Genomic DNA, 16,701 nt, shown 5'->3' with positions numbered 1-16,701 from the left:
TATTTAAAGGATGCAAAACTTTACTTTTATATGCTTCCAATAGTCAATCTTAATGTAAAATACTGTGGCTTAAATCTTGGGTCTACCGAGATAAGAAATTAAATAGCCTGATGTTGAGGCAAAGGTCATTAGCTTAAAAATTTTTTTTTATTAAACTTTTGGACTTTTTATAAAGCTTATTATCAACTCACCCTGTTTGCCTAATTTGTTTTTAGCTTCATTAAAATGTTTCCAATAATCTTTCAAAATTAGATATTTTTACACTCTAGCTCAATCTCCCCCACCCCACCCCCACATGACAGCTGGAGGGATGAGTTCGAACAGGGCACCATCAAGACTACAGCTCAGAGCCCATATCACGCCACCAAAAGGCAGCAAAACCTTGCTTTTTAAATTCATTGTATTTGTATACCTCGCTAATAAGCAAGCGACTAAGCTGCTACATCATGTATGGACACATTTCTTGGAAACGGATTTATTTGGTCAATTAGAATAACTGCGCAAATCCTCTAGCAATATCACAACAGACTATGTCGTGACATACATGTACATGGCGTGCAGAACTAGATCTAAATATCAGACATTTTTCTAAAAAAGGAAAGGCAATCGTCTGCTACACTTCAGTTTGCTTGTAACGATTATCTTCTCTCGCACCGTCTCCGCTGCATTGAATGAGCCGACAGATTAACACACGATCTAGCAGCTGCCACTTGAGAGGCCTTGACTGAAACAAACACACTCAACAGACAGAGAAAGAGAGAGAGGTCTAGATACGATCTATCTTGTAATAGAGTCCGTTGTTAACAGTTACATTTCCTTTAGAGACACGGCGTGGCGTAAGACCATGTTAGACATACTCTAGTGAGTCTAGAGCTCTGTCAGTGTTACCCAATGCATTGTAGAGTCTTTATTTCCTGCCCCATTCAACTCCAACTGCGTCAATGAAAAACAGGAACTCACGTTTTAATGCTCTCACTTGTACTGGAAAGTCGATCACAGTGTCTTCTTCGGATTTACCCGAACGAAGTTTATGAAACTATCTTTGTCCTCAAGCTTTTCATTTTTGTAAGGAAGTTTGAGATACTGTGTACTTTTATTTTACTAAAAATATACAAAACAAGTTTTCCAACATTTTCGGTTTTATCCGAAAGTCACAGTCTTACTTATCCTCTTGTATTCATTGGCTGAGTTACTTTGCATATACTCATAGACAGTGCTTTTTTTTTTTTTTGAAAAATATAGGAGCCGGTACTCGGTGATGGATTGTTTCACTTTGAACTACTAATAAATGAATAATAAACGTTAAAATGCAAAAAAGGTAATAATTGTTTCCCCACATTGAAAAAGGTGCCGGTACGCCGTATCGGTGCGTTAGACTTAGACTTAGGTCCTCCCGCTCCCTTCTCGGGCACGTTGAAACGTTCAAAATAGAATGTTCTCATAAAGATCAAGCATCAGAAGATCTGTTACTTGGTCATAGGCCCGTGCTGCTGAGGGTGACTGAGGAGCGATATATGGCAGGTGTTATTTAGTGCTTGGACTCTCCATGGACTGTCACTCAAGAAGGACAGTGTCACTCATTACATGCTGTAAAACTGACAAATTAGAAACTAAAAAGAATGATCTCGGTTCCAAAAGAGAGATAGCGGCAGAGCGAGTGAGAGAAAAGGAGATACAAAGAGACAAACAAAGAGAGAGAAAGTAAGAGAGAGAGAGAGAGAGAGACTTAAGTTCATAAGTTTTTTAGGAGAGTGAAGGGGGTTCTCACTTTGTCATTATTATGCCTTGATATCGACATTTGTCACATTTTAAAGACAATCTAATTCAACATTACTGTTATTGTAAGACTTTTAAAATTACCTATCGAATATTGTTTTTAGAAATAATTATAACAAATTTGTTTATAACTTGCATGACTAAATTGGAATATATTATTACATAGAAATGTAATTAAACACAACAACACATAGATATAAAAATCTTTGATACAAATCTTTGATACAAATCTTTGATACAAATCTTTGATACAAATATTTGATACAAATCTTTGATACAAATCTTTGATAAGCCTACAAAAATTCAATTCAAAACTTTATTACAAAACATAGATCTATATAGCCAAACAAAACTTTAATTCAAAACTTTGATACAAAACTCTGTATCAAACTCTGCTAGATTGAGCCTCAGTAATCTCTAAGCTCTATTAGATTTAACTTCAGTAATCTCTAAACTATTAGATTTAACTTCAGTAATTTCTAAACTCTGCTAGAATGAAATCCAGTAATCTCTAAACTATTAGATTTAACTTCAGTAATTTCTAAGCTCTGCTAGATTGAACTTCAGTAATCTCTAAACTCTGATAGATTAAACTTCAGTAGGGCCCTAATCTCTAAACTCTTGATTCCTATTTCCGACAAAAGGATACAAGAGAAAGAACTAATTCAATGAGTGTTTGAGATTAAGAGCACGTCCTATAGTCTCTCAGCAGAAATGTTCACATTTCAAGAGATGCTGTTTTCAGGTTTCGAAACATATAAACTTCCTAATTTCAACCCAAATCCCATTTCACTTCTCGGTAATTAAGTGCTGTCGTAATGGTGGCCATCGCTAACAAGATCCGTATCAGTGGTAGGCGTTTTCAGACTGCATAAAATAGGCTAGTAGCCTGGCCTGTAGTGGCATATAGTTCGGCCATTCAACTCAAGACGGTGGTACTAAACCAGCAAGAGGAAGAGAATGTGTTGTCCAGACTCTCCGAAGAAGGGATTATTCCTCTATTGGGTTATTTGCTTCTTTCTTGGTGCAAAGGTATCAGAATTTTATAAATAATAGGAGTATTTTTGTTTGAAGGAACTCGAATAAACTATTTTAAAATGTCTCTGTCCGCATATGGCAATAAGTAAGCACAAGAAAACATATGAAATAAATGATAATGAAAATTTAACTCAAAATTAAAGATGTAATTATGACTGGAATTTAAAATTTTTTTGTTAATAATATATGCTGAGTTCAGATATTTTTTCATAAGGAAGTAATTTGATGTATCCAAAAGTTCACATAAAGAAAGATCTCTAAATTTAATCCATTCTGTTATGTTTAAAAGATGTAGCCTACATTTAATTATACGTTCAACCATTTTATGATTGTAAATGCATCTGGAAGAAATAAGCTTTATGAACTTCAATAAATGAGACATTTTTACATATCAACTCTGTCTGCTAGGTACACATTTTGAACACGTTTTTTCTCCCACTTCGGATCAAGTTGAAACTTTGGCACACATATTCGTTGTTCCTAACAAATCACAAATCAATTAAAAATATTAACAAATAAGTTATTTAAATACTGGTATATAATTAATTTAGTTTGATATCGAAAAAGAGAAATACATCTTACAGTATTGAGTGATATGGATATAGGCCTTAATGTGGATCTCTTCCCCTTAAAGTACCCTCTTTTAAAAAAGTATTTTTATGATTTTGCTTGTTAAAATCTGTACCCTGACCAGGTTGGTGGAGCACCAGTGACGTCTGATTTAACTTGCCACCGGTCTGCAGATATTGTATTTCTGGTGGATACATCCACCTCCATTTGGTCAGTGCATTTCAACACTCACATGAAGACTTTTCTGAAGGAGGTCATCTCTACCTTCCACATTGGACCAGGACCGTTGGACACCAGAGTTGGAGTCATTTTATTTGGGACTTATCATTACGTAGAGTTTGACCTCAGTAAATATAAGGTAACTTTTACTTTACTATATTATACATATATTTAAATAAATAATTTGATCATTAAGTATGAAAAGTTAGGCCTAGATTATAGATATAGTGCATTCACGCTTTCTAAATGATACATAATATATAAAAACAAATCCTAAGTAAAGAAAAAGAAATATAGGCATCGAACTAGACTATGAAAGGGATAATGGGAAAAAAGATGCAAGAGAAATTACAGAAAAATAAATCGTTACAAATGAAAGTAACCCTTGAGATCTATAGTGCAGATCATTTAAAGGTTAACTGCTTCTATAAAGGAGATCCTTTGGTTTGAAACAAAGTACTCTACCACTCGACCAACACAAAGAGACCAAAAAGAAAAACAACTAAAATACTGCTTTTATTACTAGACGACTGTCACACAACGCCATCATAAAGAATATGTAGTTGGCCTGTATGTCCGTAGAAGTGAATGTGGCGCTGTGATTCTTATATTGTTATAAATTGTTATTCTAGCAAATCTAGAATGTATCAAATTGGTGGACAATAAACCCAACCAAAAATAAAGAGTCTATGCTATGAAAAAAAGAAAAAGAAAAAAAGCTCATAGCATACTTTCAATTTAAAGAAACAGTAGGAATGTATCGAATTAATAAATAAACAATGAGAGTCTTCAAATAGAGCGCACTATGTAACGGCTGAAAGTTTTCTTTTACAGCTCTTTTTTTTTTTTAATTCTTGGAAGTAACAAAAATCTGGATGATGGCTATTTCAGTCAAATTTTCATGCTTAGCTCCCCTTGAACTATACGAGATATTTTAGATGTCCTACACGCTTTCATCGATTTCAAGAATAAATAAATAAATAAAAGGTCTCCTTTCCAACCTTCCAAACAGTAACATAAATGATGTAAAGGTCATCTGTTTCTGTGGCCCACGGTTAACGAGGGTGTCATGTGGCCAGCACAACGACCAACCGCCTTTAGTTTTCCCCAACTAATGTCAGGTACCCATTAAGGTTGGGTAAACTCAGACGCGCCAAAGGATCCCGAAATTAAAAATCCCAGTCTTCACCAGAATTCGAGCCCGGGACCCCAGCTTTGGAAACCAAGCGCGTTACCACTCAGCCACCCCACGTCTAGAGAATAAATATGTAGCAAACTGACTTTCGATGTTACTGTTGATCATTGTCGTGTTTTATCACTTGACATTGAAGCAATTATTGGCAAGGGTCGAATAAAAAAATAAACCGATTAAAACGACAAATTTCCTGTATCCCCCAGAATGTAGCTGACACGCTGAAAGCCGTAGAACGCATGACATACAGACGTGGCAACACTCAGACGAACACACACGCAGCATTGGAGTACGTTGCTGAAAACATGTTTAATTCTAGCCATGGATTCAGACCAAACTCATTTAAAACTGTCATAGCTATAACAGATGGTGTGTCTAGATATGGCAGGAAAACTACAGACGCAGCCAAGTTTCTCAAAAATCAAGGTCAGTGCCAAATCTTTGCACAAAAATAAAAATACTTTTCTACACAGTATTTTAACGTAACTATTTAACCTAGTATTTCATCGTATTTTTTTAAATCTATTAAGACAAGTCAATTTTTATTAACCTAAATCTATTGTAGGTGTGACCATATTCGCTATTGGTGTTGGTAACAATACTAACAACATCGAGCTTCGAGAAATGGCATCCTCCCCAAGCTACCTCTTTTTTTTCCAAGTTAAAGACTTCAAGTCGCTGACCAATGTTGAGAAACGCTTGACAAGGCTAGAGTGCACGGGTAGGCCAGTCTTATCGCTACACTAGAAACCAATTAAATATTTAGCTGATTGCTGTATCACTGTAAGTAGCTTAAAGTTATGAAGGAAATGGTAGAGCAAGAATTAAAGTTACCAGAAGCTCGTTAAAAGGAGGGCATCTCTTTATTTGGAGCCGTGTCCTCAGTCCGGAAGGCTTTGACATCAAGTGTGAAAATGTCCGGCTTTCACCCTGTGGTTTACTGCAATAGCATCAATCGAATTCTTTTCTTTATATCTTCTCGTTTAAACCCGCAAACTTTTTAAATAAATATATTAAAAAATTGACAAGTTCCTTGACAACCGAATCAGAAACCCCATTAGTAATGAACCATGCTGAGAATTACTCCCTTAGAGCACGGAAGAGGAAGCGGGCAGTGAGTTTTAAGGTCGCCCTGCCCCCATAGAAGGACAGCCCTAATGCCGCACACGAACCAGTTCTCTCTCTCTCTCTCAAATCCATGTCTTGAGCTCCCACCATGCGTCCTTTCGGTCTGGTCTACTCAACTGTCTATGGAGCTCACTCATTGACAACCTTCTTCCTGAGCAGATTGTTGTCAAGATCTATCTGGTGCTGTTTAGAAGAAATATGTTATTCAGCGCCTTTACTGACGCGATTCTTTTATTTAAGTTCTCGGCCTCTGGCCTCTAGTGCTATAGTTAAAAGAGCATTTAAACTAATCAGACCATAGTGGACAACTAAGAGACATAGACTCTTTATAAAACTTACCGAAAAGTTTTTTTTTTCTCACAATTATGTAATAAAGAAAATTTGCATGGAGTCCCACACATTTGTTTACGCAAATAATTAAACTCCATCAAAAAGTTGATTGGAGAAGAAACGTAAATGTGAGAATCTTTAATTTACTGACATATTGCGTCAACTATATTATCAACTATTTGGAATTCTGTTGGATTGGTGGCTGAGAGTCTCGGGTTCGAAGTTCTGTAAAGACTGTGATTTGGTATTTCTGTAAAGACTGTGATTTGGTATTTCTGTAAAGACTGTGATTTGGTATTTCTGTAAAGACTGTGATTTGGTATTTCTGTAAAGACTGTGATTTGGTATTTCTGTAAAGACTGTGATTTGGTATTTCTGTAAAGACTGTGATTTAGAATTTCTGTAAAGACTGTGATTTGGTATTTCTGTAAAGACTGTGATTTGGTATTTCTGTAAAGACTGTGATTTGGTATTTCTGTAAAGACTGTGATTTGGTATTTCTGTAAAGACTGTGATTTGGTATTTCTGTAAAGACTGTGATTTGGTATTTCTGTAAAGACTGTGATTTGGTATTTCTGTAAAGACTGTGATTTAGAATTTCTGTAAAGACTGTGATTTGGTATTTCTGTAAAGACTGTGATTTGGTATTTCTGTAAAGACTGTGATTTGGTATTTCTGTAAAGACTGTGATTTGGTATTTCTGTAAAGACTGTGATTTGGTATTTCTGTAAAGACTGTGATTTGGTATTTCTGTAAAGACTGTGATTTGGTATTTCTGTAAAGACTGTGATTTGGTATTTCTGTAAAGACTGTGATTTGGTATTTCTGTAAAGACTGTGATTTGGTATTTCTGTAAAGACTGTGATTTGGTATTTCTGTAAAGACTGTGATTTGGTATTTCTGTAAAGACTGTGATTTGGTATTTCTGTAAAGACTGTGATTTGGTATTTCTGTAAAGACTGTGATTTGGTATTTCTGTAAAGACTGTGATTTGGTATTTCTGTAAAGACTGTGATTTGGTATTTCTGTAAAGACTGTGATTTGGTATTTCTGTAAAGACTGTGATTTGGTATTTCTGTAAAGACTGTGATTTGGTATTTCTGTAAAGACTGTGATTTGGTATTTCTGTAAAGACTGTGATTTGGTATTTCTGTAAAGACTGTGATTTGGTATTTCTGTAAAGACTGTGATTTGGTATTTCTGTAAAGACTGTGATTTGGTATTTCTGTAAAGACTGTGATTTGGTATTTCTGTAAAGACTGTGATTTGGTATTTCTGTAAAGACTGTGATTTGGTATTTCTGTAAAGACTGTGATTTGGTATTTCTGTAAAGACTGTGATTTGGTATTTCTGTAAAGACTGTGATTTGGTATTTCTGTAAAGACCTTGATTTAGAATTTCTGTAAAGACTGTGATTTGGTATTTCTGTAAAGACTGTGATTTGGTATTTCTGTAAAGACCTTGATTTAGAATTTCTGGAGTTTTAGAAGGCATTAAGTACATCCAATCCTGATTCGTTCCTCACATGAGTTGGGGAAAACAAAAGTGACAAGTCGTTGTGCTAGTCACATGAGTTGGGGAAAACAAAAGCGACAAGTCGTTGTGCTAGTCACATGAGTTGGGGAAAACAAAAGCGACAAGTCGTTGTGCTAGTCACATGAGTTGGGGAAAACAAAAGCGACAAGTCGTTGTGCTAGCCACATGAGTTGGGGAAAACAAAAGTGACAAGTCGTTGTGCTAGTCACATGAGTTGGGGAAAACAAAAGCGACAAGTCGTTGTGCTAGTCACATGAGTTGGGGAAAGCAAAAGTGACAAGTCGTTGTGCTAGTCACATGAGTTGGGGAAAACAAAAGTGACAAGTCGTTGTGCTAGTCACATGAGTTGGGGAAAACAAAAGTGACAAGTCGTTGTGCTAGTCACATGAGTTGGGGAAAACAAAAGCGACAAGTCGTTGTGCTAGTCACATGAGTTGGGGAAAACAAAAGTGACAAGTCGTTGTGCTAGTCACATGAGTTGGGGAAAACAAAAGTGACAAGTCGTTGTGCTAGCCACATGAGTTGGGGAAAACAAAAGTGACAAGTCGTTGTGCTAGCCACATGAGTTGGGGAAAACAAAAGTGACAAGTCGTTGTGCTAGTCACATGAGTTGGGGAAAACAAAAGCGACAAGTCGTTGTGCTAGCCACATGAGCCCACATGACACCCATTTAACCGTCGACAACAGAAACAGATAATCTTTACATCATCTGTTCGATATGGTGTACTTTTTTTGTCTAGTCTACTTTGTTTTGTTTACTTGTCAGAGTGTGTTTTGTATTCCAATGTTAAAGCCTTGTCCCCTTTTTTTGTCCTCAGTCTGGTAAATCTAACCATATTTCAAGCCTTATTTATAATGTAGCTAATATGTAAAATCAGATTGAGTATTGAGTATATTATTAATAAAACTTAAATTTTATACAGATTTCCCAACAATCAAGCCAGAAAATCTCCAGCATGATCAAGGTGAGGACTTTTATTAAACAGTATTTCTTCTAACACTTCTGTCTTCATTATTAGGTCAAATATATTGACTACAATAAAACAAAAAGCACATTTGGTTCACCTCTATGCTTGCAGAATGTAAAATTGTTTACATGTTTCGGATGTTCCTTCAGAGTTGAAGGTAATCTAAATCCTAGCCCAAACCACCCTCAGGACGCCGAGGAAAGGCAGCGGGCAGGGTATGAACGTGGGACCATCGAGAGGACCGAAAGACAGCCCAGCGCGCATACCGCACGACCAGGCAACCATCTAGGAGTAATGTTTCATGGTTACTTGTGCGTGGATCTAGCAATGTAATGACCTAGTCTAAAGATTCTGTTAGTTTTGTAAACAAATATATTGTCCATTGTTTTTAGCGACGGTAACAAGTAGTGACGTAGCCAGAGCTGCCAGACAGACGAAAATGCAGAAAATGGGAACATGATAGGAGAAGATTATGGCTTAGAGAAAGATGGATATTGATATACACTGCTAAGTAAACAACGAGAGACAAGACGATCATTCCCTATCTGTAAAGAAACATCAGTTGAAGTATTTCAGAAGTTCTATCGTGTATTGTATTTTATTGTGGTGTCCCATGGATATTTACGGACTCGCAGTACGATAAGTGAAGTAGTGTTAGACACTACACAACATCCAAGCCAGGACAGCACCTCTGAGAATGTCAAATTAATAGACATGCAGATTAGTTAAAAATGATGGCTGCCTCATCCTGCCTGCGGTTTGCGCGCTGGACTTTCGTTTGGATTTATCGATGGTCCCGGGTTCAAACCCTGCCCGCTCCCAATCCCGGCGTCCTGCGGGAGGTTTGGATTAGGAAGTAAACTTCAACTCTGAAGGAACATCCGAAACATGTAACACATTTTACATTTTACGAAGCTTCATATGTCTGTTCTGTACAGAGGATTGTTTTAAAGAACCAGCTTGGTACAAACGAATTTAGTTTCTTGCATTAGCACTTTTCTTAATGGTTGTCATCCCATTAAACCTTTTATTAGTTATCATCCAATTCTGTCCATACTTCTCTCTTCTCTCCCTTTAGCTGACACCTTACAAAAACAAATTATATATTAAGTATTGATTTAATATTAAAATACAATTCCTTACATTAGTTCGCTTATAGAATAACAATAATTTGGATCATTCTGTTTTCTTTACAGCCAAACCTTCCACGTGTCATGGTAAAGCGGCTGATATCTACTTCCTTCTAGACGCCTCCACATCGGTGGGGAGCGTCAGGTTCAGAGATAAGGTTCTCCCTTTCGTCAGAGATCTCGTCTCGTCCTTTCCAATCTCTCCGCAACATACGAGAATTGGTCTTGTAACGTTTTCTGATAATGTAAGTTCTTATATTCTTAAAAGTTACTGTTCTTACCAATGTGACTCTTTCTTTCTTAGATCATCAGCCTCATTGGTAATATTTTTTTTTTTACAATTCTTCTATTCAGCTTGCAAATTTTGATTTCAAAAAAAAAATAATTTCGAAAGCAAAAATCAAAACCATTGGTGGACATGGTCCTCGAAGTTAGCTCTAACTATTTTCTTAGAAATGTAACAGTTGAGGAATAGTATTTCAATCTACGCTTTTCTCGTGGCTTTTCTATTTGTAACTTTTATTTACTTAGCAATATTGAAGCGTCCTTGACATTGTTTAATTTTGCCTGACAATCTCCAATATCTTAATGGCTAGTATACATTAGAGGAGATGTAATTTCTTTTTACATAGTGGTTTCATTTTATTTAAATAGTTTTATTTACTACAAACTACTAAGATTGGAATAAATATTTAAATTTTTATATCACGAAAACAAACAAACACAAAAATAAGTTCTCGACTCATTAACATCCCAGTCATCTTTGCCCATTGGTAATCAACTTATGGCTAGGTTTTTTTTTTCTTTCTTTAAATAGGCCCACCCCAATTTCAACCTGTCATCGTTCGCTGACGAAAAGTCCCTTCTAGCATCTCTTCAACCGGAGCACATTGAATACTTGACCGGCTCGACCAACACTGGAGATGCCATTAAATTCGTATCGAACATCGGCTTCGGTCCGAGCCAAGCCAGGAAGGACGCCGTACAAATTATTATAACTTTAACTGACGGGCTGTCACAACTGCCGGAGTACACCGCCTCTGAGGCTGCTGAGGCCAAGAAGAGAGGCATCATTATGTTCGCTGTTGGGGTCGGCATGCAAGTGGACGTCAAGGAGTTGACGGACATCTCCAGCGATCCTGACGATGACTATGTCTTCCACATTGAGACATTTAGCAATCTGTCCATGATCACGACACAGATAGCCAACAAGCTGTGTCAGACCAAAGCCCCTCAAACTCTTCAACGTAAGTGGCAAGTAATTGTCTAGCTTAAAAAACAAAAAACAAAATATTTTTTCTTAACCCTCTTAGAGTGTACTTAACATACAAACACAGTCTACATACATACATAAACATAGAGTTGGAGCTGAAACAAATGTAGATACAGACATAGATGAAACATAACTGAATAGCAGCACCAGGGACCAAGTTTTTAAGAGAGAAAGTAGGAAATTAAATACTAAGAAATTATGGGACTGCGCCGACCTAGGCTCGAACCAGTGACCCTGGAAACGACACCACCGCTTAGCGATAACGCACTAAGCGAACTTAACCTCTAGACCATTGGAATGTCAAAAGAAGAATGGTGCTGCTATTCATTTATGTTTAATATATACATGCATACATAAATGCATACAAGCATACTCGCTATTATATTTGTACATGAATTGAAAACTACAACGGCCATAGTCACATTTAAGCGCACTGTTGCGTAATTTAACTCTTTTTCTCCTAATTGACGACACCATCGTTGATTTGACCTCATTAAATTAAATCAATGTTTAATTCTATAAACTTGACGTTGTGTTATATAAAAAGAGCATACATTTCCCTTTAATTCTAGACCAAAACATTTTCTGATAACAAACGACAAAGCTATTGAAGCTTAATCATAACAGGGGAGGGAAACAGTAATGAGCAAAAAGAAGAATTCCTTCGAAACGTGGGAAAATAATTACGAAGAAAAAGAGTTAAAGCACTTGTAGACTAAGTGAAGGAGTAAGAGATTGTATTATCTGAATACATCCTTTACTTTAGCTCTTTATGTCTGTGTGGTGGGAACGCTGAGATAGACTCCATCTTGTCTGCTGCTAGGGCATTGCCGAGTCAAGTGACGTCATTTCCTTTTTTTAGAGTTGCTTTCACCCAATCAATCTAATTTTATTTATTTCTTGATTGAGTTAGTTTTCATGAGCTTTGATAGAGAGAGCTTGAAATATGACAAAATAAACAGCGAAAAAAAAAACAACCGCCATATTAACTGATCACTGATGCCAACTCGAGTCTAAATAATATAAATGTTTTTGATTTTTTTACAAAGCAATGTCACTCGGTCTGTCTAGAACACATTTTGTTCACGTCATTTCTATCACTTTTCATTGTCGGATTAAGTTGAAACTTTGCACAATTTCCCATTAAAAAAAACGTGAATCAATCGAAAAATCATTTCATCAATTAGTCGTAGTTAACTAATTTTGTTTTTATTTGGAATGTAAGCCTATAGTAAAAACGCGCTAAGCTAAAGGAAGATAAGCCTTGAACAGAGAATAGGTGAAAATAATTGCAAGATAGCTAGAGTAAAACAAAATAATTAAATGTTAATATAAAGATTACATCTAAGACTGTATGTTGATGTAAAGATAATTTCAAAAACTGTATGTATAATAATCCAGTATAAAGAAACTTTGTAAAGGAATTGTTAATTAAAGTTGTCTGAATCACCATTTTTATAAATGATTTCCCTTCAAGAAATAAACCACACTTTAATCCTTTTTAAACTGGCATACCACAATATCAAATTGCATGACTCTTATACACTCATGACATCTAGCTTGACATCCAGATTCTCATTCAGCTTGACATCCAGATGACATTCAGCTTAACTTTATTTCGGGTTCATCAAGGCCTTATCGAAACAGAAAACGCCCAGTCCTGATGCCATGATCATATCACGAGTAATTCACAGCACTCTCCTTCCATTTAAGGAGCACTTTGACCTGTGCGAGCCAGCTGATCGCAAACACATCTACCCCTACCCACATTGCTGCTAGTAATAATACTGTAGATTAGAATATGCTTCCTGTTCTGAATGTTCTTAAGCTTGTCACAAATAGAACATATTTCTTATTATAGATTCCAACTTTATGTTAAAATAAAAACGGTTTTGATCTGATCGATCTGGGTCTGACCTCTTTGAATATAATCGGTTTGGATCAGATTGGATCAGATCCTTTTTTTTTAAAAAAAAAGGGGGGGCGGTGTGTCAATAGGAATTGAACCCATGACGCGTTTTTTAGTGGGCAGCTCGATAAGCTTCGCTGCCAGTTTCGTGACTTTCCGAGCTTCCGGTTTTTCACAACTTTTCCCTTCCAGTCACCCATCTTCCTATTGCGAGAGTGTAAGATGATTATATTACTTTAAAACAACAACAAACAGTAAAGACTAGAACAACCATAAAAGAGTAAAGCTTTGAATGTGACTCACGCCCTCTAAACATCATTAGCACGACTATTCAATTGACTTTTGCCTTTACCAAAAATTAACAAAGTATCACATTACTATCCTAAGCTTTAAAGTAATATATAGCCTAATTTACACAAGTAATTATAAAGTAATAGCTTCTAGATTGATTTAACATTACATAAGAATGTCTGAGTTTCAATGTCCATTTTTTTTTTCCTTTTCAGAGTGTCTCAATGTCTCCAGTAACATTATATTCGCCTACGAATATCCAAACACGATCTCCTCCTCTAAGTTGATCTTAGACGATCTTGTGTTGCGTTTCTCAGAGGAAGCCAGCCGAATCTCCCCAAATATCAAAATCGGGACACTTACTCAACCGTGTGTCCGAGACGCAGTATCTCTCGTAGAGATCACGAGGTTCCAGGAAGCTCTCAACGATATGAAAAATGGAAACCAGGTCGGATTTTCTAGCCTGCTGACGAAGTTAAGAGTTTCTGAGTTTCAACAAGTTCCAAGAGACAGCCGAAAGATAGCAGTGTTGGTAGTCAGTCGAAAGAAGAAAAATTGGGAAGAGATCGCCGCCGAGGTCAAACTCCTAAAATCCACGGGAGTGAAAATATATTTGGTAGCCGTAGGTGAAATTAATCAGACCTTACTTGAAGAGTTGGCGACTGCTCCTGTTAATAAGCATGTGATCAAAGTAAGCAGCTATACTCATTTAAAGGATGCCAAATTAGATGTTCTGGAAATAGTTTGCGGGATCAATAGTGGCGAAAAGAATGAGGAAGCTAACACCAGAAAGTCAACAATGTCTACAGCAAAAATGACATCGTCATTTCAGACGACAAAATTTATGACACCAACAACAAGATTGACGACAACTGAAGAAAAGTATACACCTGATACTACAACATCTTTGAGAACATCAGAATTTCTAGAATCAAGGACAAGTGAGAAAAACCTAGAGGAAACAACACCCACACTTGTGGAAGACGCGTCTACGACCTTGCTAGAAGACACTGTCTCTACAACTTCTATTGAAACGCTCACAACTGTTGAAGATAATGCTGTTGAAACGACAAGAGATGTTACAACGTTTGAAACATCGGATGAAACATCGTTGGAAACATCCACTTTTGTTGAAGAGATCACAAATGCGACTTTAGCAGACGATACAAGTTTTGCTACATCTGACACAACATCATTGGAAACATCCACATTTCTTGAGGACACCACAAGTGCGACTACTACAAAAGATACAACATTTTCAACATCCGAAACAACAACTTCAGAAACATCAACCTTTCTCGAGGACACCACAATGACGAGAACGGCAGAAGTTGTAACATCTGACACAACTTCGCTGCAAACAACCGAATCTGTTGATGACACAAAAAGTGCAACCGAAGCAGAGCTTACAACGTCTGCGACACCAGACACAACTTCAGAGCCGACTACGTTATCTTCTACAGTTCAAAGTTCAAGCATGGCAACCAGCGCTGAAACAACCACTGCTTCGACAGGTGATGAACTTTACGTTGAACCGAACTAGCTGATTTCAACTAGATCTAATCCTTGACAACAGCTCAATCATTTGATGTGAACAATGAACTTGTTCAAATTCGATCGAGTAATTTCACTCTACTTCAAAGTTTCTCTTCGCCAAGGCATGGGAATGAAACTGAACAGTAAGTACGGTCTACACACATGGAGCTCGTACATCCTTCTTCTACAAGTTGTCCGTGAGAACATTTCTCTACTCGACCACGTTATCAAGTTTCATAGTAACTCAGCCAGCATTATTTTACATAGGGCCTTCACTTAATATAATAGTCATGTATTTATTGTTTGATTCATCTAGAATGTATTCAATAATTGTATTCATCTGTCACCTATCTGTACATAGTGTTCAGGGGAGAAAATACGTAGGTGTCCTGACAATGTGTCCAATCAGTATCTGTTTTAATTAGGAACCACTGATTGTTAACTCAATTAGACAACATCCATTGTTAACTCAATTAGACAGAATTCATTGTTAAAGCAAAATAATTATTAACTGAAATTTAAAAGCATTCACTATAAACTTGTGTTTGACACCATCAGTAGAAAACAATTTTTTTGAGAAACTTGACACAATTCAATTATAGGCCTTTTCTATTTAAGAAAAAAAAACTGCAATCAATGCAACAATGTGTCTACAACTGAAAAATCTAAATTTGGAGATGTTCACACTAAGCTAAACAATGCCAAGAACACTAACTTGAACTTCCCTGTTGCTAAATAAATACAAGCTACAAACATACATTTTGATAATTCATCGATAAGAAAAATGAAACTTGAAAAAAGTGTATCTTAGCAGCACTTCCTTCAGCACACCGGATACACCATAAGCTTGTTATTTATAGATTAGCCTCCATTTATAATAGTCACAGTCTAGCTCACATTCCAGCATATCAAAATCATGGATGCAAAGTTTATTTCTAAAGACAAAAATACATTTAAACAAAGTAATTCTTATGCACTTTTTTTTTCACGCTTTGTTAAACCTCCCCTCCCCCTAACAACTTAAAATAAATTAAACTTTTCTAGATACAGTTTCTCTAAGCCTTAACCACTGTCTTCAAGTAAGAAATATGTGATAAATGAAGAGGCTGTGTGTTGTGTGATGAATAAGGAGGCAGTGTTATGTGTTGAAAAAGAAGGATGTGTGTTGTTTGATGAATGAAGAGGCTGTGTGTTGGGCGATGAATAAGGAGGCAGTGTTATGTGTTGAAAAAGGAGGCTGTGTGTTGTTTGATGAATGAAGAGGCTGTGTGTTGGGCGATGAATAAGGAGGCAGTGTTATGTGTTGAAAAAGGAGGCTGTGTGTTGTTTGATGAATGACGAGGCTGTGTGTTGTTTGATGAATGACGAGGCTGTGTGTTGGGCGATGAATAAGGAGGCAGTGTTATGTGTTGAAAAAGGAGGCTGTGTGTTGTTTGATGAATGAAGAGGCTGTGTGTTGTTTGATGAATGAAGAGGCTGTGTGTTGGGCGATGACATTGTGTAAGAATGGATGTTTCTGTATCAGCTCAAAGTCACTTCACTCAGCTTGTGCATGTCTCTGTGACCACTATAGATGTACACATATTTGTATAAAACTGTATAAAGTATTTGAATGTATAATCTAACTTAACTTATATATGCAACATGCTTTTAAAAATATGGTTATTGATTTTTTTTTTCTAGTGTAATTTATTAAAAATTTTATATTTAGAAAACTATTTTTGCACTGAATTTTCGTTAAATGTCATAGTTGTGTAATTATGTTTACAATTAGAAAGAGAAATGAAATTGTTTCATGAGAGACC

At 36.4% G+C, this 16,701-nt stretch overlaps 1 protein-coding gene across 1 annotated transcript; it reads left to right on the top strand.

The window, feature by feature from the left end:
• Positions 1-2,579: 2,579 nt before the first annotated feature.
• LOC106072075 (collagen alpha-6(VI) chain-like) lies at positions 2,580-16,614 on the top strand. Its single transcript, XM_013232338.2, has 8 exons — positions 2,580-2,808; positions 3,509-3,742; positions 5,002-5,221; positions 5,361-5,516; positions 8,713-8,754; positions 9,954-10,132; positions 10,705-11,134; positions 13,576-16,614. Exons 1-8 carry the CDS (start codon positions 2,737-2,739, stop codon positions 14,901-14,903), a joined length of 2,661 nt encoding a protein of 886 aa, XP_013087792.2. The 5' UTR covers positions 2,580-2,736; the 3' UTR covers positions 14,904-16,614.
• The last annotated feature ends 87 nt before the right edge of the window (positions 16,615-16,701 follow it).

Source organism: Biomphalaria glabrata, chromosome 1 (assembly GCF_947242115.1).
Source record: "Biomphalaria glabrata chromosome 1, xgBioGlab47.1, whole genome shotgun sequence".
NCBI classification, from domain to species: Eukaryota; Metazoa; Mollusca; class Gastropoda; family Planorbidae; genus Biomphalaria; species Biomphalaria glabrata.
Note: the sequence above shows the minus strand (reverse complement) of the source record. Positions and strands in the feature narration are given on the sequence as shown.